This window comes from Melanostigma gelatinosum (genome assembly GCF_949748355.1).
Source record: "Melanostigma gelatinosum genome assembly, chromosome: 16".
Classification (NCBI taxonomy): Eukaryota; Metazoa; Chordata; class Actinopteri; order Perciformes; family Zoarcidae; genus Melanostigma; species Melanostigma gelatinosum.
In genome coordinates this window covers 16713511-16726617 of record NC_136649.1, presented here as the reverse complement: position 1 = coordinate 16726617, position 13107 = coordinate 16713511, and the positions used below count along the sequence as shown (strand labels likewise).

At 40.9% G+C, this 13107-nt stretch overlaps 3 protein-coding genes across 5 annotated transcripts; all 3 read left to right on the top strand.

The window, feature by feature from the left end:
* The first annotated feature begins 543 nt into the window (after nt 1-543).
* atxn3 (ataxin 3) lies at nt 544-5099 on the top strand. 3 transcript variants are annotated; one of them, XM_079285948.1, is made up of 11 exons: nt 544-596; nt 1117-1281; nt 1379-1423; nt 1519-1604; nt 1702-1768; nt 1849-1936; nt 2016-2145; nt 2262-2425; nt 2727-2871; nt 3064-3128; nt 3243-5099. In XM_079285948.1, the coding sequence occupies exons 1-11, from the start codon at nt 573-575 to the stop codon at nt 3293-3295; spliced, it is 1032 nt and encodes a 343-aa protein (XP_079142074.1). In that variant the 5' UTR covers nt 544-572; the 3' UTR covers nt 3296-5099. The 3 variants fall into 3 exon arrangements, with proteins under 3 accessions (XP_079142074.1, XP_079142073.1, XP_079142072.1); XM_079285947.1 differs by having other exon boundaries at nt 566-596; nt 2781-2871; XM_079285946.1 differs by having other exon boundaries at nt 566-596; nt 3249-5099.
* Nucleotides 5100-5589: 490 nt separating this feature from the next.
* Nucleotides 5590-7270, top strand: serpina10b (serpin peptidase inhibitor, clade A (alpha-1 antiproteinase, antitrypsin), member 10b; the record flags this gene model as incomplete). The annotated part of the gene is made up of 4 exons (XM_079286438.1): nt 5590-6193; nt 6307-6580; nt 6836-6983; nt 7079-7270. 4 exons carry the CDS (start codon nt 5590-5592, stop codon nt 7268-7270), a joined length of 1218 nt encoding a protein of 405 aa, XP_079142564.1.
* Nucleotides 7271-8050: 780 nt separating this feature from the next.
* ddx24 (DEAD (Asp-Glu-Ala-Asp) box helicase 24) lies at nt 8051-13091 on the top strand. The gene is made up of 8 exons (XM_079287135.1): nt 8051-9211; nt 9300-9746; nt 9849-10002; nt 10754-11266; nt 11727-11802; nt 12082-12270; nt 12349-12478; nt 12575-13091. Exons 1-8 carry the CDS (start codon nt 8353-8355, stop codon nt 12832-12834), a joined length of 2628 nt encoding a protein of 875 aa, XP_079143261.1. The 5' UTR covers nt 8051-8352; the 3' UTR covers nt 12835-13091.
* The last annotated feature ends 16 nt before the right edge of the window (nt 13092-13107 follow it).

Here is a 13107-nt window from a genome sequence, read left to right as displayed (position 1 = left end):
TCGAAGCCTTTTGCGACATTATTTGACAGAATACACCCGAAATATGCAGGTGTAGTTAAGCACTCACGAGTCCTCTCATATTTCAGTTTATATGTCAAATAGGAGACTTGTTCTTTTTTTAAATGAACGTTTTTGTCTTTCATTAACAATATGCCTCCGGTCAAAACAAACATTTTGTAAACAAAAATATCTGCCACACTCGCCCTCTTAAGTTATAAGTCTTAAATTGATACATAATTTCACTTGACAATTATTAGGTTACGTTTCGGGTCAATCTATATATTTTGAGTCAAATAAATTATGTCACGGACACATGTTGTAATTAATAAAAATACTTAGTGGATCAGTGTCTCTATGAAGCGACGTGACGTTAGTTGACAGTTGTTCTGTGCCGCACACAGACATTGATTTCAATGACGTCGCTGATATAAATGTATAAAGCAGTTATGATGACGGTGGTCGTATGGGCTCCAGGCCTCTCGGGGGCGCTGCTCGAGACTGTCCTTTCTTTCCGTGGTGATCAATGGAGCGGGGCCAGAGGTCAGAGTTCACTGTTTGACAGAAAGCTGAATATGGAGTCCATATTTCATGAGAAAGTAAGTTAAAACGTTGAAATTAAAACATGAAGCCCGAAGTAATTCGTTGTGTTTTTTTCGGAAAGCTTTGGATATTCTAGCGGCGATGTGTTTACCGGCGCTATCTGGCCGGTGTTGAGAGATGTGTGGTCTTGTTTGTCAGTATTGTTGTCCAGACAGCTAAAGATGCTAACTGCACCTGCTAGTCAGAGATCATGAAGTTTCAGCTTGTAGTAACGACGCAGAAAGCTTTCCAACAGTCGCAACCATGTTATTTTTGTCATGTTAGAAAACGAACTAGCTATCTGGTCTTTATAAACGAGTAACGTTATTAACTGTGTTGTTTGCGTAAGCTAGCTGTATGTAGCTCTACCAGTGTATAACTGTTGGGGACATACCAACTCCATTTTAGTACTTACGTTAGCTATTTCCATGTCCATAAGGCTGACAACGTTGTTAAGAAAACTCTGTCATCGTGCTGTCATGTTAGAATAGTAATATGCGCTGGTGTCTTATCAATGTCTAAACCTTTATTTTTCAGCAAGAGGGCTCTCTTTGCGCCCAACACTGTCTCAACAACCTCCTGCAGGGTGAGTACTTCACTCCTGTGGATCTGTCCTCCATTGCTCATCAGCTCGATGAAGAGGAAAGAATGAGGATGGCTGAAGGCGGTATGGCCAGTGAGGAGTATAGGACCTTCTTACAGGTGAGGAGACATAGAAGTGAATGCTAGTGCAGCAGCCGATTTATTGTCTGTGTATTCAAACAGTCTCTAACTTTATGTTCTGTGAATGTGATTCCAGCAACCATCTGGCAACATGGATGACAGCGGGTTCTTTTCAATACAAGTGAGAGATTCACATTTTCTTGTTGTTAATAACGGATCAATAACCATTATGAGTTAGTGATATAAATTCCCTATTCTGTCATCTAATTCCTCTAGGTAATTAGCAATGCACTGAGAGTGTGGGGTTTGGAGTTGATCCTCTTCAACAGCCGGGAGTACCAGAGCCTGATGATTAATCCAATGTAAAAGACTTTATTGTGTAATATCTTGATCTGTAATCCCATTACTACTCTACAGTTTAAGTTGAAGGTGACCGCTATTCCTACTTTCGTGTTTCAGAAATGAGAAAGCCTTTATTTGCAACTACAAGGAGCACTGGTTTACTATACGGAAACTTGGACAACAGGTATGAGGCACTTGTAAATGAACAATAAACAATGTTAACACAACTTTAAATTACTAAAAATATTTTTATTTTCATTGCAGTGGTTTAATTTGAATTCACTGTTGACTGGACCAGAGTTGATATCAGACACCTATCTAGCACTTTTCCTTGCACAGTTACAACAAGAAGGTATCGTAAGATTGACTTTTGTTATACAACGTTTAGTTGTTGCAAAGTAGAAACCAGGCTAAAAGTGGACTTTGTGCAGGTTATTCCATATTTGTGATCCGAGGAAACCTCCCAGAGTGTGAAGCAGAGCAGATTCTTGGGATCATGAGGGTGCAGCAGCACCAGCGACCAAGGCTTATTGGAGAGGATGAAGCCCAGACAAGTGCAGGGTATGTACTGTATGTGCAGAGAGCACAATATGGAGAAGTATCTTAGTTACAAGTTGCTCAAAATAGGCTTTTTCTGCTTCCTTGCGGCATCTGATTAAGTCTTGTACTGTGAGCAGGAGGTCAGCAGCTCTGAGCCAGTCAGAGGTGGTCTTTGGTGTGGAGGATGAGGTTGTTGATGAAGATGACGAGCTGAAGAAAGCTCTGGCACTCAGCAGACAGGACATAGATGTGGAAGATGAAGAAGCTGATCTTCGCAGGGCCATACAGCTTAGCATGCAAGGTAAATGATGAGTTATCCAAAGGTTTGGAAATATTTTATTGTTTCTTTGTCCAGATGAATTGCAAATCAACGAAACAGTTGATTTTATAAACTCACGATTCTATATGTGTGTGTGTATGTATATATATATATATATATATATATATATATATATATATATATATATAGATTGCACTGTTAATTAGGCCTTTTCCATTGATCATATCAATGATTTCAGTCTTATTTTTGCACATTTTGCCCCTAGGTCACATTACCATTATTATTATTATTATTATTATTATTATTATTATTATTATTATAGGTGCAGTGATGAGCAACAAGTCCTCAGAGTCTGAAATGGGAAATGTGAAATCAGGGAGCCAGGCTGCAGGAGGACAACGAGCCGGCCAGAATGAGGCTCTCACAGCCGAGGAACTGCGGAAGAGGAGACAAGCCTATTTTGATCGGTAGATTTAACAAACTTCTATCAACACCTGTTTATGTAAACATTCTTTTGGTGGTGTTGTTTTTAGGCCATAATATTTCTTGTTGTAATTCATTTATATTGAAGTATTCATGATATTGTGTCAACCCCCTTTTGAGTGAATGGAAAATGAATGCATGGATTCTGATGCAAACCCTCACTGTTGACTCCTCAGGCAGCAGCAACAAGCTCAGCCGAACATTCCTCAACAACCAGACACGAAATCATCAGGTGGCTCAGGTAAGTAGTTTTGATATATTTTTGTGAACGTGTGTGTGTGTGTGTGTATCTATATAATGTACATAGAGTGCAGATTATTATGACTTTGATAAAAAAGCCTCTCCCCTCTTTAAGGATCAGTAAACATTGGCTCTGAAGAGGACCAACAACAAAAGCCCAGCCAGTGAAGGTGTGCAAGGTTTGCCTATGCTGTTTACCACCTGCCAGGATTGGCGACCCAACACGGGGGTAGCTTTGCTCCTTCCTCTAACCTTTTTGCACATGCGAACATAAGGAAAGTCAGAAGGCTGACCCGTTTCCCCTGATTAGTTCGCTGACAGGCTACAGAGAAGAGAACAACGACAAAGAAAAGGCATCAGTTAGTCCAATCTAACTCGGTGAGACACTGACGCTGGGAAAAGAGTGACTACAGAACTCATGATGCAGTTAATCCAAGTTTGCAATTGCCTTTGTACCGTGTCGCCTTCTATTTCTATTGTAAACTGTTCTTTATTCTCGTTTTTTTTCTCTGCAAGAGATAGAAAGGAGTCTTCAGCATACAGGGTGTGTTTACTTGTTCGGGGTGATTACACTGAGATGATTGTTCTGTGAAAGCCATGAGAGGCCAATGTTAGGACCACAGATAAAAGTGTGATGGATAATGACAGAGCCCCCTACCTTTCCATTGGACTTTAGATGTGAATCCAACGCACGCCCCACCAGAACACCAGTGTAGTTTTGGAATCATTTCTTGTATTGAAATATCTTTTAGCCAGCAGCACTAAAAGGTGTGGGTCATTAATTCCTGACTTCATCAATCATTTTACTTGTTGACGATGTGAGTGAACTTCCAAGATATTTAGACAACATATTGTTGCTGTTGTGATTTGGTTATCACCTTAAGTGTATAAGTAGGCATAATGAAATGTGAGATTACACCGCTCATCACTTATTAACACACACACAATATTAAGGGTGTTCTGTCCACTTTTGATGGATGCTGAACAACAGAATTCTATAGAACTATTGGTTGAGTCTAAGATGCGTTTGACTGATGCATATGTTTCATGTCTCGTCCAGAATAAGTTAACATGTAATGGGGAACAAAGGAGCAATCTGTAAACGGCATGAAACTGCAGCTGATAAATAAATGCATAGTTCCTTTTTCCAGCACAGTAAAATCACTTAAAACCAAATAAAAGTCTGACATGTCCAACAGACTTCATCTGTCATCAGTATTTATAAAGAAAAGATTGTTAAAATGATCATTCTCTCTTTTATGTACCGCCACAAACGGTCAATAGGTTTACCCTAAAATACTTATTTTTTTAATTGCACTGATTTGACTGATCCTGTATTCCAAAAACACTTTGAGCGATGTTCTACACAGTGGTTGTGCAGATACATCGATTATTACTGAGGTTGCCTTGGCTTAACGCTATGAAAGCCGTCAGCTGATTGATGATCTTCCAAAATGTCGGTCAAATAGTGAGAATGAATGGCAACTGTTGTTTAACCTCATTATTTGTGTAATTTAAAATCCAAAGATGGAACGGAACATCGCTTTGAGGAGTTTTTCTCTTGGGTTTTTTTATTTCATAAAAGCCAATATCATGTTGCAACACACATCGTTGATCACATCACAGCATTACAACTGTTGAGTTTGTTTACAGTTATTACGTTTTCTGGAACCAATGACGTGCTCAGCATGGATATATCTTGATGCCTCCACAAAAGTATTGGATGTCATGCAAAGTGTTGCTTCTTGTGCTGGATGACTTCCAATAAACTGTCATATTGTTTTCTTTGGTTTGGCTTTGTCTATTTAAAATGCACCTGCGAGAGGGTATAAAATGTTGGTTGTTGGGGTTTTTTCTTTTATCTTCGCATTATTATCACTCACTTCATTCTCACAATAAGTACTCATGTTACCATAGCACGCTCTTTCATTTAATGTATTAGTTCTTGGATTAAAGTGACATTCACTCCTCCTGAAGTTTCTCATGTCTCAGTTTTTGTGTGTCAATGTTTATCTGCAATTATTGACAGTTCCTGTGGCATCGCCTCTGGAAAATAAACTCTGAACGTTCCAAAAACAACTCGGACTTCATTTGGAACAACAGCCGGCGGTGAGTCATGGTTAATATGTAACGCTCAAAGCACACTTGCACTTTGTTTCCCCAAATAATAGATGTAGCTTTCAGAAGTAGACTCCCACTATAGCTGAATGGTACGTATGATAGTTAGTCAATCGTGGAAAATTATATTTAGTCAGAACAATCTATTGCAATTCAAAACTGAATTAAATGAAGTGCTTTTGGTGGTAATAGAAAGGAAACAAAAGTTATTTATGGGATCAGATCTGTTTTCTAATTTTTAGCAGATGGGACATTTATTGTGTCACTGTTCAATTGTGCTTTTTTTTAAATGATCTTTCGACATCTACATGTCTGTTTCAGGTTGTGCAACCAAACCTCAATATATGGTGGTACACAAAATGAAGATGGGATTTATTTTAATTGTAGCCTGCATGGGCTTCCTCACTCCTGTCCACCAAGCGCACATTCCGAGCACCACCATCTCAGATCTTTCCTTAAAAAATATGGACTTTGCCATGAACCTATACAGAAAAATATCCAGCTATCACGACAACAATATCTTTTTCTCACCTCTGAGCATCTCCACCAGCTTTGCTGCTCTTTTAATGGCTTCTGATGGCATCACACACAAGGAAATACTGAAGGGACTCAACCTGGAGCAGCTGGAGCGGGCTGACCAGCCTGAACTTATCCCAACACTCTTTCAACTCCTTCATGAGTACATCACACAGAATGGATCACTGAAACTGGACCACGGCATGGCCCTCTTCACGGGCCAGCAGTTTGTGGTGGAGAAAGTATTTGAAGATCAAATCAAGACATTTTTTGAAGCTGACATCAGAAGTGTAAACTTTGCGGACACAGAAGGGAGTATCAGGTTCATCAATGAGTATATCAAGAACAAGACTCAGGAGAAAGTGACAGACATGATGTCCACCCTGGATCCACTGACCCAACTCATGTTAATCAACACAATTTTCTTCCAGGGTAAGTTGAATCACCCTATAAGGTTGTTATTAACCGTGCTTTGACACCCGTTTGTGTTTCGATCTTCGACCATTAGTGTCACAATTAAACTAACAGTATAATTTCCTCTACAGGATCCTGGCAGAAGCCTTTCAACCCCAATTTTACTGAAAGTGCACCGTTCTACATTGACAACTACAACATTGTGCAAGTACCGATGATGTTTTTAGCGGATAAGTTCTACTCAATGGAGGATGTTGCTCTTGGTGCTAAAGTGTTGAAGCTACCATATGAGGAAGGTGTGTCCATGCTTATCCTCCTACCAAACAAAGGCATGGACTACACTGTAATTGATGATGGTATCACTGCAAAGAAGTTCCTCAGCTGGATCGAAAATCTGCGAAAAATGTAAGTGCATAGAAAGTAATTACGTGGGAAATGTTTTACACTGACCTGAAAAACTCATCTTTCCATAGTTTGTCTACTATTGCATCGTCTGTGTTCTGTTGTATTTGAGCCATGAAGCACTTTGTGACATTTTCTCTAGAAAGGTTTTTCAAAAAGCACTTCAACAAACATGCAAATATATAATATCAAACACCTACAGCAACCGATAACAAGTGAGTCTACTCAACATTGAGGGCCATATCTTTATGTTCACAGCAAACTGGACGTCAAGTTCCCCAAATTCAAGATGGAGGAGTCGTATTCCCTGCAAAATCTTCTACCAGATATGGGCATGGCCAGCATCTTCAGTACTTCAGCCAATTTGACAAAGCTGAGTAAAGAAAAAGGCCTCAAAATGTCAGAGGTTAGTTTTCCATTCCACAATGCTGTAACCGCATACTATTATTCAAACCACTGCAGATGTTAAATTTGTTCTCAATCTCTACTGTAAAATCACAGGTGCTGCACAAGGCAGTGATCGAAGTGGACGAGACAGGAACCATTGCAGCAGCTGCCACAACAACTGGCATTATTGCATATTCCTTACCCAGTACCTTCATTGTCAACAGGCCGTTTTTCTTCTTCATATACCATGAAGCCACAAACTGTCTGCTGTTCATGGGCAGGGTGATTGACCCTACCAAAAACTAGCAGTAGTGACTGGGTTGTTTACTGAGGCTTTTAAATGGCTGTTTTCATGCATCTTAAAGCTTGTGCTGTGCTGTTCTATCATAAAGAATGAACATTCTTGTGCCTTTCTTTTGGATTTAATGAAATCATTTCGGCTCTCGGACTAAGATGTGTGCAAAACACAAACTAAATGAGCAGGGCTGGTGCTGGTGCATGTGAGCGCCATCACCAGGGCACTTTGGCTTTTCGTCTCTTTACATCTGGATATCAACTTTTAAATATGTATTAACATTTAAAAACCTGCAGACTTAGCTAATTATTGGAAAAATCCTTATCCCATGATTTATTTACATTTATAAATGTGTACAGATGATTTACTAACTTTTTATGATGGCTTACTAAAACATGAGAAACATTACCTTTTAATGACTTTATACCTGCAAATGTGACGGCGCGCCAGCAAGACATATTTCACTGGCATTAGTGTTAAAAATTAATAGATGGTTATAAATTATGAATTTAGTCATTACTTACAATGTATAAACCTTTTATGAAAGGCGCCTTATAAGAATGTGTTTACAACACACCCAGTCTTAATAATTTAAACGTGTGAAAGTATTACTTTCTCTGAAATGTATCAACAACTGATTGTATGAATATGATCACTATATCTAGAGACAACACGCTCCTGATCACTTCGCTTCAAATATATCACATGAATAGTTTTTTCTCTCCCACAGAAAACTCTGTAACCGTTTGTTGGACAAATAAAGTTTTTTCAAACCACGTGATCAACACTGTCATGGCTGCGCCCTCATGTCATGCGTGGTTGTCATCATTTGTAACAATATTTTGACATAGAAAAACAACACAGCCAGTCAAGGTAGTACTTTGTGTTCACTGCTTTTACTTATAGTTGTAGTATTGTTGTTTATGGCTTACCGAGCCAATCGGGTCTGACGTTTTTACGGGTATTTGCTACATAGTAGTTGGAGTTCACCTAGCTGCGAGCTAACTTCACACATACCGCCACGCGTTTAACTGCTCCGTCAGAGGGAGGCAATTCAACGTACTCGCGTGACTCGGTATATATTTGTAGGAAAATGAAGATAATGAAGATGAAGCCCAGATACAAGCGCATGTCCTCCGGGCTGATAAAGCCAGCCAAACGGAGCATCCATATGAAAGGCAAATGGAAAGCGTTGGAGCTCGATCCCAGTATCTTCTCCGAGGAGGGACTGGAGGGTCTGGTGTGTTTTGAAGAGCTGACAGATTACCGGTTGGTAGACTCTGAGAAGGCTGCAGCTGAAGTAGCAAATGAATTCAAGAAGGAGAAGAAGAAGAAGAAAACGAAGAAGAGAAAAGCCGGCGAGGGAGAGAAGGTAGCTGTGGAGCGCAAAGAGGGAGAGAAAACAGCTGAACCAGTTCAGAAGAAAGCCAAAAAGAGGAAAAATCAGAAAGTGGTTGCACAGGAATCGGACCAGCCAGATAACACTGCTGAAGAAGTGATAGAGAAGGATGTAGCTGCAGGTGAGGAGGGAGGAGAGGAGGCAAGGCCCGCAGAAGACGCCTGTAAAGATACAGCAATCAGTTCAGAACCTGATGCCCCAAAACTCACAAAGAAGAGTAACAAAAAGAAGAAAAAGAAACCGAAGCGGCGGATAAGAAAAGATAAAAAACAGGAGACAGAACTTCAGGGTCTGGAAATAGAAAAATCCACTCAAGATAAAGTCACAAAGCTTCCCAAAATCAAAAAGCAGATCAAGAACTGGACGAACGCGGCACAATCTGGCCCCGATGACAAAAAAGCAGATGTGAGTGCCTGGAAGGACCTGTTTGTCCCCTCCCCTGTGCTAAAGGCACTGAGCAGTCTTGGATTTAGCGCACCGAGTCCCATACAAGCCCTGACTTTGCCTCCAGCTATCAGGGATCGTATGGATATACTGGGGGCGGCTGAGACAGGTAAGATAAAACACCCTTTGTTTTTGTCCCATAATAGTATGTCCTCATGTGTCCATCAGTGAAGCTAATGTGAGCGCTGTCATTACAGGAAGTGGGAAGACACTGGCTTTTGGTATTCCCATGATCCACGCCATCTTAGAGTGGAAGAAAAGTCCAGAAAAGCCAACTGACGACAACACCGAATCAACCGCAAAGGTTGAGAGTTTGTATTTGCCAGCTGTAGATGAGACCGCGACAGAAGACGAGGAGGACATTGACGCCGAGGGAGAAGAGGGTGAAGGCATCACAGAGCAGGATGAAGGTGACACAGACGAACATGACAGCGAAGATGACGGTGAAGAAAAAGATGACGACCAGAGGCTCGGGTGTGTTAAAGTAATCGAAAATGCAGAGTTTGACTTTGAGCCCACCGCTGAAGCAGGAGACGAACCTGCCGGTGGCGGCAGTCAGCCTCTGCTCGGACTGGTGCTCACTCCCACCAGGGAGCTGGCTGTTCAGGTCAAGCACCACATTGATGCTGTCGCCAAATTTACAGGTAAGTTATTCAAGTTTTATGATGACCAGGGTTTTTTTTTCTTTTTGATAATTAAAACGTAATTATGAATGTCAAGATGCTCAATGTGTTACTCTTGTGTAGACATCAAAACGGCAATATTGGTGGGTGGAATGGCACAACAGAAACAGCGACGGATGCTAAAGCGAAGACCAGAAATCGTTATTGCCACTCCAGGACGTCTGTGGGACTTTATCCAGGAGGGGCATCCACATCTGCAGAATTTGAGACGGCTCAGGTAAGTCACAATTCACACCTCTTTCTTATATGGTTTGGCAATATATTTCAGATGTCAATATTATCTTTATCAAGACATGGCAATTATGTGCAAAATCACAGATAAATAAAATAATAAAGACATCAAATTCATTACAATATACTGTGTCCCACTGTACTGCGTTACAACAGACAAAGGTCATCAGACATAAAACAATTGCAATAATTCAATATAACTTTTAATATTCATTTCTAATTTGTTTATCTGCATTTGGTAGAAGTGTTGAGGCTTTTGTGTGTTCTGTGAGAGGTTTCCATATTGTGTAAAGAGCACTTTGAGTATTTCATTTTCTCAAGATTGATGTGTTTCAGTACAACATATTTAGTTTTAGATAACAATATACTTAATAAATGATCATGTTATCACAATACAACGCCATTGAAAGCCAATAAACTGTAACACTGAATTATCATCGAGCCCTACTTCCTTATTTATTCATCAGATTTTGATCAAAGGCGTTACTGGTTTGGGTTCCTGGAGGGTAGACGGATCTTCATAAATGCTATTTACCCGGTAATGTCCGGTTTACATTTACACTGAAAAAGAAATATGGAATGCGGTTCGAGTTTTATTGGCCGGTAAGGAGGGACCACATTAGCTCATTTTCAAATGTGGGGAACCATATAGGGTGTCACATAAAGATTAAATATAGAGTGGTGTTTTTTGTTCATGCTACTTTTTATTAAGTTCTCTTGGTTGCGTTATTCTGCAGGTGCCTGGTCATTGATGAAGCAGATCGCATGGTAGAGAGAGGCCACTTTGCGGAGCTGGAGAGTCTGCTGGAGATGCTGAACACCGTTCACTTTAATCCCAAGAGGCAGACTTTTGTGTTCTCTGCCACGCTGACCATGGATCGCAGCCTGCCCACCCGCGTTCTGAAGAAGAAGAAGAAGAATCTGGACCAGAGGAGCAAGCTGGAAGCTCTCATGCTCAAAGTGGGGATCAGGTCCAAACCCAAAATCGTTGACCTGACCCGGAAGGAGGCAACTGTGGAGACCCTGACTGAGACCCGAATCCATTGTCAGAAGGAAGAGAAGGACTTCTACCTTTATTACTTCCTGCTCCAGTATCCTGGCCGCACCATGGTATTTGCCAACAGTATAGACTGCATCAAGAGACTGAACTCTCTGCTGGTTATCTTGGACTGTACTCCACTGCCCCTTCATGCCAACATGCACCAGAAGCAACGCCTCAAAAACCTGGAAAGGTTTGCAGAGAGGGATAGGTGAGGTTTGCACACACTTGCACGAGCAGTCTGAAGGGTTTGCCTCAGGTTAGGTTTGTCTTAACTGTCTCAAGTCTTAACTGCAACTAAGGACTTCAGGGTTCCATCTGGTATGCCTAAAAAGTCCAGGGTTATGTTCCCATGACTTGTTCCATCGTTTAATCATAATGCATATTTACAGAATATGCTCTGTAGTTTGCACTCCTCAAAGTGGAAGGTGGAGAAACAACTCGAGTGCGCTTTGAATAGTCTGTACATGTGGTTGTGCTGCTGCCATCTTTCCCCAGTTTTTGAAATAAGCTCCGTCTTTAAAGTGATACTTACATACCGGTAGTTACTGTTAATCATTATCTAGCATCTCTTCAGTGTCACTTCCCTAAACATGTAGTCAACTCAACACTTCACCATTCTCTCATTACTGAATTGACACTTATACACAATGTCAAAATGTCATTCCCAGTTGTGTTCTGCTGACTACTGATGTGGCAGCTAGAGGACTGGATATCCCGAATGTTGAGCATGTCATTCACTACCAGGTAAGCTTTGTCCACGACATTTATCATTTCAGAAAGCCATTTGCTTATGTTTAACTGACATGAGTATCGTCCTGTATATACAAGGTACTAATATACTGTAACACCAACCACTATGAGCCTTGGTGCAGGAATTTCTTTACTGTCGAGTTCAATTTTGGTTACAGTTGTTTGGTTTTACATGTTTGATTTTAAATAATACAGCTGCATAGCTCTGTTAGCTGAAATATTGTATTAGAGGCTGTTCTAATATGTTCAATCATGTCGTCCTGTGAACATCAGGTTCCCAGGACGTCTGAGACGTACGTCCATCGCAGTGGCAGAACAGCGAGAGCCACCAAAGAGGGTCTGAGTTTGCTGCTGATCGGCCCCGACGACGTGATGAACTTCAAAAAGATCTACAGGGCTCTGGGGAAGGACGAGGACCTTCCCATGTTCCCCATAGAGAGCAAATGCATGGATGCCATCAAGGTGAGATCCAGCATTAGATCAAGCCTTTATGTGACATTAAAGAGATCATATCTGATTGTTGAGTGCGTTTCGCCACAGGAGCGGGTGAACTTGGCCAGACAGATCGAGAAGATCGAGTTCCACAACAGCAAGGAGAAGCAGCACAACTCCTGGTTCAGACAGGCAGCAGAGGCCATGGAGGTGGACCTGGATGATGATCTTTTAATGGGTGAGACCAACATAACACAACATGTTCGCACACCAGGTTCCCTTTATTTAAAAATGTTAAAATACAGACAACTGAATATACCATCTATGTCCACAGGCAGGGGAAAGGATGAAGACGATGACAGAGAGCAGCAGAGGGCGGTAAAGGGGATGAAGAAGCATTTGAAGCATCTGATCTCCCAGCCGGTATTCAACAATGGGAATAGGACCAAGTTCCCCACTCAAATGGGAAAGCTGTCCGTTCCTCACATGCCTGTACCCGGGAGGGGCAATGCCCTCACCAGGGTTTCATTACAGGAGAAGAAACAGAAGTTAAAGAAAGGTGTTGCACAACAGCAGAAGAAAGAGCAGCGGTGAAATGTTAAAGGAATGTGTATTTAGAGAGGCCATCTTTGACACGGTTTATGTAATTGTTGATCTATGTAAATGGTTTTACATGAATTCATTTCAATTTGTTTAAATACTTATTGCACAATGTGCAAAAAAACCAAAAAAATGTATTTCCAAATGTTGTTGAATCGCTGTACACTGCAAGACTTTATAAAAATCTGTTTTCATAAGTGTCTTAAAGCCCAGTACGGATTTTTATTCCACCAAAGTCAATATTCCTGAGTTGAGCCGAGTCCTCGT

Bases quoted from the DNA above. Each gene is read 5' to 3' on its own strand.
- atxn3 (XM_079285948.1), top strand. From the start codon at position 573: ATGGAGTCCATATTTCATGAGAAA. The intron at 1,769-1,848 runs GTATGAGGCACT...TTTTCATTGCAG, and splicing joins TACGGAAACTTGGACAACAG to TGGTTTAATTTGAATTCACT. The intron at 1,937-2,015 runs GTATCGTAAGAT...GACTTTGTGCAG, and splicing joins TGCACAGTTACAACAAGAAG to GTTATTCCATATTTGTGATC.
- ddx24 (XM_079287135.1), top strand. From the start codon at position 8,353: ATGAAGATAATGAAGATGAAGCCCAGATACAAGCGCATGTCCTCCGGG. The intron at 9,212-9,299 runs GTAAGATAAAAC...CTGTCATTACAG, and splicing joins ACTGGGGGCGGCTGAGACAG to GAAGTGGGAAGACACTGGCT. The intron at 12,479-12,574 runs GTGAGACCAACA...CTATGTCCACAG, and splicing joins GGATGATGATCTTTTAATGG to GCAGGGGAAAGGATGAAGAC.